The 12,111-nt window shown below is 41.3% G+C and overlaps 1 protein-coding gene across 2 annotated transcripts in view; it reads right to left on the bottom strand.

Annotated features, from left to right (window-relative positions):
- Positions 1-12,111, bottom strand: part of RTEL1 (regulator of telomere elongation helicase 1) — a 283,430-nt gene that overhangs the window by 119,173 nt on the left and 152,146 nt on the right. The window contains exons 29-30 of one of the 2 annotated variants that reach the window (XM_073607371.1): positions 9,581-9,703; positions 9,370-9,483 (exon numbers count right to left, since the gene is read on the bottom strand). In XM_073607371.1, coding sequence (XP_073463472.1) covers positions 9,370-9,483; positions 9,581-9,703 — 237 coding nt within the window. The remainder of the gene's footprint in view (positions 1-9,369; positions 9,484-9,580; positions 9,704-12,111) is intronic. The other variant, XM_073607372.1, reaches the window with a different exon arrangement.

Below are 12,111 nucleotides of genomic sequence, written 5' to 3'. Positions count from 1 at the left end.
CGACCCTTCTTACTGCTAGGTGAGAGTGCTACCCACTAGACCACTGTTCCATTTTTTGTATATTCTTATATATGCACAAGTTCCTTTACACACCCTATATATTTTTATATCTTTATATATTTCAATATACAGTATGTGGTGACATTTTTAAATCGGTCATTGTTAATTTCTTTCTTCACTGTTACCATTAGGTTTTTTTGGGGATTATGAATTGCAACTCCATGTATGTGTGTATGTGTGTATATACATTATTAATGATTATTATTTTTTTAATATATATTTTTGATTTATATTAAATTGTGTAGATATATTTTCAATGGTTATCTTCTGAGCAACGAGGGGTTAACGTCAGGTACCAAATTGTCCTGCCCCTTTGCTCCATTAAACTTCCCACCCTCTTATACTATTTAAACTTCCTGGTTGCCTCTCTCCTTGACTTTGAAAAAGCGCATGCGCACGAAACACGTCGTCAAGGCAACCAAGTAGCTTGCGGGTCACCACAGCCGACGAGGTAGTAAAGCCTTTACAACCTCCAGCAACGCTGATCGTCCTCTATGTCAGCCATCCCAGCTCTTTGGTCATCACATAACCCCAGGATACTGCCATACAGCGGTGAGCAACAACCCAAGCGTTTAGCTCTACTAGGAGAGAGCGGCATGAATCTATCTGCAGCATCTCGGTATTTCTTCCTCTTCCTGCCAGCACTCCAGCTGGTCTGGCGCTTTTAACATGTGACACACGGAGCTCGTGTTTCCATCTTCCCGCTTATTGCTGCCTCCTCCTTCCTCTCCAGCACATCCAGCCATCTCTCATACGCTGGTGAGTGGTTTGCACACTTGACTCATGGTTACACCGGAAGCCTGCTCTATTTTTTATCATTCCTTACTCCTCCTTGATTGACAACAGGATTGAATTTTATGGTTATTGATTAAACTAGGTGTACTTATGTTCAACTGCCTGTTGTGAGACTGCTTCTTCCACTAACCCATTGAGCGCTGGATTGTTTTGTTTCGTTTCATCCATACCCTCCAGCCATGGCTGCCGTCCAGCTGCACTGGGCTTACACTCCACGCCAGTGACTGTGTCCCTTTCCTATCCACACATGGCCACGTTTTAGCGCTGTTGAAATTTGTTGTTTATCTCCTGAATTCAGAGCAAGCAAGAGACCACTGTTGAGAGCAGGGGATCGTGGGATATGTGGTCCGAGTAGCCAGGATTTGCATTGGAGCCAGACTGCTGCAGACTACAAGTTCCAACCAGCTGGGAGAGAGAGAAGAATGCTGGGTGGGGAAAGAAATAGCCGGAAAGAAGTCTCTCTCTTGACCACGGCCTTCAGCTCAGAGCAGGGACCCGGCAGCTCCTGTGGGATGCAAGCAGGTGCCGCGGAGAGTCTCCAGCGAGTGAGCGAACAGATCCACCATTGCCAGCTCCCTGGTGGCTGAGCGACTATTGGGGGCCACTCTCATCATCATCTGTACAGTTACAGCAGAATCCCAGCATCACTAGGTGCATGGCCAGGCACCCATCACTTCTTGCAGATTCTTCAAGAGCCTGTTCAGAGACATCCTATTCCCTTCAGCCTTGGTATCATCAGGATTGGTGAGCGGGCAGAAGCCCACCCAGTGTACACACTACACTGCATGCAGAACACCCTTAATCCCATCTCTTTACATTTTTTTTTTTTAATGGAATTGTTCATGCTTAACTTGTTGTTTAACCCCTTATTCACCCTAAATGTACTCTAATCAGCCTTATTAACTCCTTAGTATCTTTTTCCATTCATTATTTTCCTGCTGATTTTTTTTTTCTTTTATTTAATAAACGATTAATAATGAAAACTTTTTTTGGTTTGCTTTGTTCAGTAATATTTTCGCACTTTTAACATATATTTACACATTTCACATTGTAAGGAGTGCAAAAAAAAGGAAAAATTATTTCATTTGTAAAATAACGTTTCGATGCTTTGTACCATTGCTGACAGCTGAAGTTTAAACAAAAAAGTTGTGGTAGGTATCAGTAATAGATATCAGTAATTGGTATGGGCGAGTACTAAAAAAAAAGAAAGACCCTAATATAACATAATGGTAATTCTTCTATAAAGAAATATTTACAACTTACATTATTTTTCATTACATTTCTTTACATTTGATTGAAGCAAAGAGTATTGCGTCTTATTTTATTGCCATCTTGTTTGATAACCAACTGTTCAGGGATTGTAAATTTTTAAAAATAAAAAAACTTCTTCAGAAGCGTGATCTTTATTCGAAGTGAAAAAATTGTGATTCTCATTTTATCCAGAATCGTGCAGCTCTATCACAAACAATTTGTTTTAAACATTACCACCCATGGATAATATAATTGAATATAATAAAAAACGAATGTCTCAAATATCAGTGTCTTGCAAACACAAAAGACCCCTAGGCAGATTTTGGAAAATGAAACTGAAAATGGGAAAGTGATTACAAAAGACCAATTCTCCGAAAATACGCAGGTGTTGGGAAGAAAAAAAACCATACGGGTTCGTTTATCCTTTAAGCCCCTGATGGATCCTTTGTGTAATACAAATAAAACTAAACAATTAAGTCTTTAGCTGGTAATGGGTCATTAAACAGAGGAACAACCTAAGAGAACATGTTACGGGAAAGCAGGATGTTTCTTCGAACCTCACCAAAAAAAAACACAGAACAAGCTTATCGTGGAAATCTTTCAAAAGAAAGTTTGCTTTGTGGTCAGCCCTTGAGTCTGTGTCGACCATACTTCACTGGCTAATTATTTAGCCTGTGGAATGTGACTCAAGTCTACTTAGCCAGGAATTCCTACTTGATTTGATTGTAGCCGTATTAGTGCAATTGTGACAGAGAAAATTGAGTACTGTCCGTGATACTTTTTTTATTTGCACTAACATACAATTTTTCAGGACAAGCTTTCGGGGTATGTCCCCTTCTTCAAGGTCCAAGCAGTACTGATTCACAAATTTTTAAGCAGAATGTTAAAGAATCACAATCGGACCACACTATAGAAGACCTCAATGTCTTAGTTCTTAAAGGGAATTTCAGAACTATCCAGGAAAGGAAAACGTTTGAACTAAGAATGATACTTCTTTTTGACACGAATAATAATGGCCTGAATTTAGATATTGGTTTCCTTACACATTATGCTAAAGTTTTACGACCGCTCTGTGACTAGCATCCCCCCTTGCATCCCCCCCTTGCTCTCCCTCTGTCTTATCTCACTAACTCTGCTGCTATCTTTATTACCATTGATTTGTATGTGTTTGGTTTTCTCTTTTTTTTTTTTTTTTCTTCTTTAACATTCTGCTTAAAAATTTGTGAATCAGTACTGCTTGGACCTTGAAGAAGGGGACATACCCCGAAAGCTTGTCCTGAAAAATTGTATGTTAGTGCAAATAAAAAAAGTATCACGGACAGTACTCAATTTTCCCAGGAATTCCTGGAAGTCTTAAGATGAACGCATCAGTAAAATTGACACTTCCAAAAAAAACAAATTTAGCTCAGATTATTGATGCCGATTGATCAAATGATATTAACTTAAAGGGGAACTAAAGGCAAAATGTCAGGGTGTAGGGGTCGCACTTGGGGGGCCCGTGGCTGTAGCAGTAGAGAGGTTCACAAATAATCAAAATTTAAATATACAAGCAGATCCCCATTGCGGATGACCCGGCTCACCTGAGGTGCGGGGGTCTAAGCACTAGCCGGTCTTCATCAGAGCGCCTGATAGTAGAGATGGGTTTTGCTGCATGCCAATTGCCAGGCTGTGGTTCTCTGCAGGGGGGGGGGGGGGGGTTCAGGTAACGGATGGAGCAGATAAGGAACAAGCAGACGCAAAGTTGATGAATCGTGAACTTTTTATTCTAAGCAAAAAAATTGTGATTCTCATTTTGGCCAGAATCGTGCAGCTCTAGCTGAGATCGTGTTTTTTTTTTTTTATCTCAGGCTTTCCATTCTAGAGGAGAGATGTGGGGTCTTGTAGACATCAGATCACTCTGTAGAGGACCGGTAATGCACTATTCCTATTACCAGGGATGTTTACATTCCTGGAAATAGGAATAAAATGATTAAAAAAAAAAAAAAAAAAATTTAAGGGAAAGTGTAAAATAAATAAATAAATAATAAAAAAATTGAAGCGCCCTCTTCCCCACACGCAGAAGTGAACGCATAGTTACATCGCGCCCGCATATGTAAACGGCGTTTAAACCACACGTTTTCAGTGATACCTCACATTACAGCGAGAGCAATAATTCAAGCACAAGACCTCCTCTGTAACTCTAAACGGTTAACCTGTAAAAAAAAAATTTAAAGCGGCGCCTGTGGAGATTTTTAAGTACCAAAGTTTGGAGCCATTTCACGAGTGTGCACAGATTTTTTTTTAAAATTTATTATATAATGGGAAAGATGATGTACACCGAGTATCTATTTACTCGGTGTACATCATCTTACCCATTATATAATAAATTTTAAAAAAAAATCTGGCTAACTTTAGTGGTTTTTTTTTTTTAATTGTTTTTAATTCATGAAACAAAAACGCATTTGAAAAATTGCCGTGCAAAAACTGTTTCAACAACCGCCATTTTATTCTCTAGGGTCAAACATGTTATACTTACCTCTACTGTGCAGTTCGTTTTGCACAGAGTGGCCCCAATCTACCTCTTCAGGGGTCCCTCAGTGGCGTTCCTGGCTCTTCCCCGCATCGAGTGTCCACGTTGGAGAAGCACTCTCCTTGGTGGACACCCGTGCGGGCGCGCTCCAGAGTCCTGCATCTGTGTCCATTCACACAGAATGCAGGACTTGCCCCCGCGTCATTGGATTTGATTGACAGCAGTGGGAGCCAATGGCTGCGCTGCTATCAATCTATCCAATCAGGACACGAGACACCAGCTAGAGCTGGAATGCTCGTTCCCGGTCGAAGAATGACAGCGTTCAGGTAAGTAAAACGGGGGGGCTGGAGCACCACAGAAGGTTTTTCACCATAATGCATAGAATGCATTAAGGTGAAAAACCATTAGGATTTACAACCCCTTTAAAGCAGTCTAGTGTAAACTACAAATGCCCCCACATAATGGAAATAATAAGTGTAGTCCAAATTAAAACAGCAGAAAAGAAGGGAGGGGGTGGGTGCACCACATTATCACCACAGCTACACCCCATGACACAACCAGAGCAGGTGGGGGATTAGGAGCCCAACCCTGCCTCAAATAACCTTAGAGACATAGGGGGAGAGCGGGGCTGGCAAAGGGACTCAGGCCTATAGGGGAGGAGAGGACCCCACAGGACCGACCACCCCAGGGAGTACCCATGCCGCACACCGCGTCCAGGAAGGAAAGGAGGCATCTATTTACCAGTTCAGCGGAGCGTGCAAGTAACGTTCCCATGACAGATCCATCTCTCCATCGAAGTGGGGGGGCTGTCGGCCAGGTTGACACTGATGGACACGGACTGTCCGGTAAAATGTGTCCCTTGTGAGACGCTTAACTGCCCGGGTCCAGGACTGGGCTCATCACAGCTGACCCAGCGTGGAGCTAAAGGTCTGCATGCACTCGTTGCCCAGACTGGGATGACCACTGGATCTATATCACCCACCCTGTCGCTCAGCCCAGCTGTTGACTGAAGGTCTCCACAGAAAAAAAATCTCAGAAAATGAGAAAAATGGGGTAAAAAAACCAAATGAGCTATGGAACCACAGGTCCCAGCAGTAAACTAGGTCCTCACTCCTGAAACACTGGGTAGAAAAAAAAACTAGCTTGGTTAGGGCAGAGAGGGGGTTCATACCAGCTAGGACTGCCCATAGATGGCGCTGTGTCCCACACCTGTAGGTGATGCTGTAATACCCTATGGTCAAGAGTGAAGAGAGAAGATACGCTATGTCTCTCAACGAACGTAAGAGAAAAGTGTTTGTAGTCGAAATTAGAAAAGCAGTCTAGGGCAACAACCATGGCTTTCTCCTCAGACACAGGGCAGTCAGCCTAAAAAAAGGAGGTATGCCACAAGCGGGATCGGCGAGTAAAAAAGAAAAAAAAAAAAAAAAAAAAAAAAAAGAAAAAAGTAGAATAAAGCAGCCATCACATCTAAGGATTGGTAAAATTCAATATTTTACATTTTTGGTTTTAGGTTTAGATATGCTTTAATACCTCTTCACCCCATGGCAGTAGATAGCTATAGACATTAGAGCAGTGGTCTCCGAACTGTGGCCCTTTACTTGCCTCTATCCAGCCCTTGGGGCACTATTCCTCCCACTGACACCAAGGAAGGGGGGCTATTCCTCCCACTGATATCATATATCAGATATGTGTCTGTTCATGAGTCTATAACTTTGTGATTACTTATGATAAAGAAAATATATATCTAAATATATATATATATATATATATATATATATATATAGACAGATAGATATATATATAATTTTTTGGGGGACAAACGGGGCTTTCTCGTGACCCTAAAGTCCCCTGAGAATTTTTTTAATTATTTGCATTTTAAAGGGAAAAAAAAAAAAAAAAAGAGTAAAAATCTGAACAAAAAAAAATATTTTTATTCAAGTTTGTTCAGTAACACTTTGAACACAAGTACCAAGAATGTGAGGAAAAGGTATACATTTTATGCTGCTGCTTGTGCTATTTACTGAAACATTAAAATAAAATTTTGAGCACAAAGCATGTTAAAGTTATTTACAAAAGAAATACATTATTTTTTTTGCATACATTTCATTTTTCTCATAATGCATCAGTAATTTATAGTTCTTACCGATTTAAAATAAAACAGATATACCCTAAACCACATATTTTTAACAGTAAATCCTTCAAGATAACAATGTATATGTGCTTTATTAAAAAAAAAAAAAAAAAAATGTTACCAGCAAATAAATTTAAAATAAAAACATGGAACAGGAGATGAAAATCTGGTAAATAGTGATTATACAGATTGAAATGAAAGGGTTAAGTAGTAAAAAACGAACGGGGAAAAACATGTCCTGGTTAATTAAGAGTTTATGCCAAATATACTATTCCCAGTCTAATGATTTATCATTGGGTCTACAGGTTTGTCCTGTACACCGCTTTACAGACTTCAAAACATAAGAGCGGCCATTGAAGCTTGGCCCCCCCCATCTATAACAAGGTATAAAGTGTTTAGTATTTGTTGGCCATCCTCACTTTTCATGCACATTTCTAAACCCCAGCACAGTAGTTTTCACTCTCACTTGTGTTTATATTCGCTTCTTAGCACTAGGCATTCACTTTTTTATCTTTTTCCTTGCTTAATTCCTGTTTCATTGTTTTTTTTTTCTTCTTTTATCTTGTTTTGTTCTCTGTTCTACACTCATGTTTCTTCTCTTCTCTCTTTCTTCTCCACTTTTCATTTCTCATTGATCCTTCTCTTCATCTCCTTCTTTCTTGTCTATTTTCTTTCCCCACTTTCTTTTCACCCCCCCCCCTCTTTTTCCTTTCCCCTTCTTCCCGTGTGCATCTCTTTTTCATGCTTCACTGATTTTCATGTCTTCGGGTGGGTTAGCCCAGAGAGAGAACCATCACAATGCTTGTTTGCACGTTTTTCTTTTCTTTTTCACTTTTTTTGTTTTTTTTGCTCTGGCACCTTGTGTTTTTTCCTCCCTTTTCACCCGATACTTATCTAACATGTAAACTTGTCGTTCCTGTATGCTGTCTTTCTCACGCGGTTTCCCCATTCTCATACTTCACCTTGACCTCACTCTGGAGTTTTTGTTCAAAGTTTCCCCTTTTTCTATTTGTCTCACTTTCACTACACTTGCACAGTTTCTAGTCAACAACTGTTCTTTATTTGGTGGCTCCTAACACAACTTCTATCAGCACTCTCCTATTTACACTATATTCATTTTTCATCCTTTTGATCACGTGCACGTCACACACTGTTTGTCATGACACTCATTTTATTAGAACAATCAACAAGTGATTACATGTATTATTAAATCCCTACAGTGTATTTTGGACTCTTGTTTTGGGTTCCAGTGTCCGGCCTGCCTCCTATTTTCCCCCCTCCCCCAATATCTCTCCTTGGTTCCAGAGTAAAGTGTGGCCTCTCGTAGTTCCCTTTCTTGGCGGTGTGATCGCTCACCCCACTGTTGGCGCGGGGGGGTTCCACGTTAGGCTCCTGCCGAGCGGTCTGGTTCCTTGAATGACACTCCAAGGCATACATCTGGGTGGTCCTACTTTTGTCAGTGGTAACTATTTATCATATATCCATCTATACTATCTTTGAACCTATGTGATATTGTATACACATTGTTTAGCATACTTATATACTTTATTTTTTAGAAATCTGTAATGCTTTTCCCCTGAAGAACGATACTACATATGGTCAAAACGCGTCGGAGCTTATTCAGCATGGTTTCTGTTACATATCATGCTATGTTTTAATGTATACTGTTCAGCTGTATTTTTTATGTATCCTCTGTATGTATGCCAATTTACATCACAGAGCTCATATTTTTAACAAATGGTCATGTCAATGTAACATTACCGATTGTTGTAATTAAATAATTTTTTCTAATATTTTGACTCCATTGCTGCAATTCAAACCCCCACAGGGAAATCTCCTCCATTTTTTGTAAGAGTTAACTCCCTGTGCACACAACGAAAACTTTCCTCTGTCAGCTGCAGCTCTCTCTCACTCACAAATCTGTCTGATGCCATGCAGGAGATAAGATAGCTACTGTGTTACTTGTTGTTTTGGCTTAAAATATTACATTGAATTCTCAATGAGATTGTCAGAGGGATCATTCAGTGAGAAAGACTTCTGACTAGCTCCCTGTGGTAGGATTTCACAGGCTGTGCACATTAGCTGAGCAGAAGGAGATAAGAAAAGATAAGTGCAAGATGTGCAAGACACGTCCTGTGCACAGAAGAGGGTTTTATGGACGTTTGTAAGACGCCCAAGGTAGGCAACTGGATAAAGATCGGGTTTAGTGCTACTTTAAACACAGCTGAATTCAGGGCTGAGTTTGATAGTTCTAACAACCCTCAGAATTTCTTGAAATGTCTATCCTGGTCAGCTAAGGCCCCTTTCACGCTTGTGCGACTTGTCCTGCAACTTGGGACTGCAAAGTCACATGACAAGTTGTACCCCATGATTTCAATGAGTACCATTCAAATCTGTGCAACTTCAAGTCGCACCAACTTCAAAGTAGTCCCAGTACTACTTTTGTCCGACTTTGATGCAAGTTGAGGTCCACAGACCTCAAGTTTACACAAGCATTCCCTGAAATCGTGGCAAAATCGAACGACTTTCAAGTCGCGGCAGTGTGAAAGGGGCCTAAAGCTTGCCCGCTGCATGTATCTCTCGCAGGAATTTGAAAGGACAATTTTTTCAGCTGAATTCCTACCTTTTAAGGACTCGGAGCTCATGTGGCCTCCACCTTGATTCAGGTGATGCTCTGAACCCTCAGAAAACGTTAGCTTGGAAATGCCCTGGCTGTGTGCTGTGGTAGAAGGCTCTGCTAAAAACAAGATCAGCCACAATAGCAGTGTAAATAAATAAGGCCAATATAAGATTTAGGTAACTAGAGAAATCAGTCCTAACGTTGAATTGCTCACCTTTCTCTCTCACTTCCCGTGGTATACTGTGCTCCGGTTTGTATCCGCACCCTTTTCCAGTAAATTTTTCACAGGCCAAATGAAATTCTTTCTTGTGGTGAGGCCGAATGAACTGGTAAAAGCCTGTAAACAAAAAAAGAAAAAAAAAAGAAAAGAGGTTTATCATTCTAGAATATACACTATACCAGCCTTTCTCAATTTTTTTAACACATGGAAGAAATAACTTTCTGGACTCAGGGAACCCCTGCTAATAATTACTATATCTTCCACTCATCTTACATTAGGAAGAATACTGTTTATTACAGACAGCTAAAAAGATCATTGGTGTCAGTGGTTACTCATCTGAGATGCAGAAATTGCTCATTGCTCAATGAACATCTAGCAATGTCTGGAGGAGCCCTAGGGCTCCATGGAACTCTGGTTCAGAATGGCTGCCCTGAAGGATCACTAGGGTTCCATGGAATCATGGTTGAGAATGGCTGCCCTTGAAGAAGAACCCTAGGGCTCAATGGAACCCTGGTTGAGAATGGCTGCCCTGGAGGAAACCTAGGGCTCAATGGAACCCTGGTGGAAAATGGCTGCCCTGGAGGAAACCTAGGGCTCAATGGAACCCTGGTGGAAAATGGCTGCCCTGGGGGATCCCTAGGGCTCCATGGAACCCTGGTTGAGCACGGCTACCCAGGAGGAACCCTAGGGCTCCACGGAACACTGGCTGAGAATGGTTTGACTATGCTGCCATCAATGAGTGCGGGTACCTGCCAGATCATTGGTGTCAGTGGTCACTCAGCTGAGAGGCAGAAATTGTTCACTGTGCAAGGAACACCTAGAAACGTCTAGAGGAATCCCAGGGTTCAATGGAACCCTGGTTGAGAATAGCTGCACTATACAGAATGTGAACACCCCATCAAATGATTGAGATTGGGGGTGTGGCTCAGTGAATAGTACTGTAAATGCTGCAGCAACAATTTGGAGAAGGCCCTTTGATGTTCCAATATAACTTTGCTCTGGTACACTAAGCACACTCCATAAAGACATGGTTTGAGGAGTTTGGTGTTGAGGAACTTGACTGTTCTACTCTTGACCTCAACTTTACTGAACACCTTTGGGATGAGCTGAAGTGCAAATTGTGACCCAGGTCTTCTCATTCAACATCATTACCAGATCTCAAACATTCTTCTAAATGGAAAAGAAGATTTTCACGCAATACAAAAACACTCCATAATCTTCATAAGTAGAAAGCCTTCCCAGAAGAGTGGGGGCTTTTATAGAAAAAAAGAGGGACGGAGGTACAATACAGTGTACTTACTGCTTTGTACAGTACATTTGCAAAGGTAGATGTAGCGTTCACTTTCTCATATCACTGTTCTCTTATTCACAGGCAAGATTAATATAAAAAAATACTACAATTCCCACATGTTAAATCTATCAGACATGTCTTTCTTGTAGGCCATGATATAAGAATGAGAACTGCATGCTGGTATCAGCTAGGTTAAAGTGGATGTAAACCCGATTCATGAAATTTGAGCTGGGCACATATATCTGCAGTGATTTATTTCTATCTCTCTTCAAAGCCCTGTGTCTTGTAGCTTTGTTATGCTCAGTTCCTCTGTTATCAGCCTGGTAACTTTTGACAAGCTCTCTAGACAGGAGCCTGAAGTGTGTGTTGGGGGAGGTTGCTATAAATAGATTAGCAGACTGCTAAACTATATACAGGCAACCTCTGCTGTGTGTGGGGAGGGGGGTGTGTGCCTTTCCTCCAATCAGCTGTCTCAGTGTCTAGCAATGATCCCCTCCTACAGGGGAACCAGGAAGTGACAATTCTAACAGGATGTACACTTATATAAAGCTGAAGACAGCAGATATACATGTAAAGCGTATGTAGGAAGATTGGTTTTCATATCTGTGTATCATCTGAGGCTGTTCACTTCACTGGGTATATGTGAGGGTTTACATCCACTTTAAATAAACGTGGTGTTTAAAAATTGCTGCTAGGTACAAAATTTCTACTTCCACCAAGTATCCACCCATATGTTGTTTCTGGAAGAGATGACAGCTTGCCAATTTCTCCCCCCTTGCTGGTAGCATGGTCAAAACTTGGCATCACTAATACATGAGCTGGATGCCCTTTTGCACCTTGCCCTGAGAATTGAGGCACATATATAGATACTCCTTCCTTTTGGCCATTCATAGGAAAGTAACAGGTTGTCACTCCACTGAGTCCTCTGCTACTCCATTCATGTGAAGGAGCACATCTGTAGGTATGGGGGGAGCATGTGACTATCTCCACCTCCTCCCAGCATGCAGTGCTCTGGCCTGAATGGACAATTGCCAGGCCTGAACAATGTCACGTGAGGAAAGGGAGAGGTAAAGCGCAGAGGGACAGTGGCAAAGGTGAGAATAACTAGGTGTCCTGTGAAGAGTTCTCTTTAAAGAAACAGTAATTGGGCGGCACAGTGGTTAGCACTTCTGCCTAGCAGCACTAGTATCACTGGTTCCATTCCCAACCACAGCACTACCTGCCTGGAGTTTGC

Source organism: Aquarana catesbeiana, linkage group LG12 (genome assembly GCF_042186555.1).
Source record: "Aquarana catesbeiana isolate 2022-GZ linkage group LG12, ASM4218655v1, whole genome shotgun sequence".
Classification (NCBI taxonomy): domain Eukaryota; kingdom Metazoa; phylum Chordata; class Amphibia; order Anura; family Ranidae; genus Aquarana; species Aquarana catesbeiana.
Note: the sequence above shows the minus strand (reverse complement) of the source record. Positions and strands in the feature narration are given on the sequence as shown.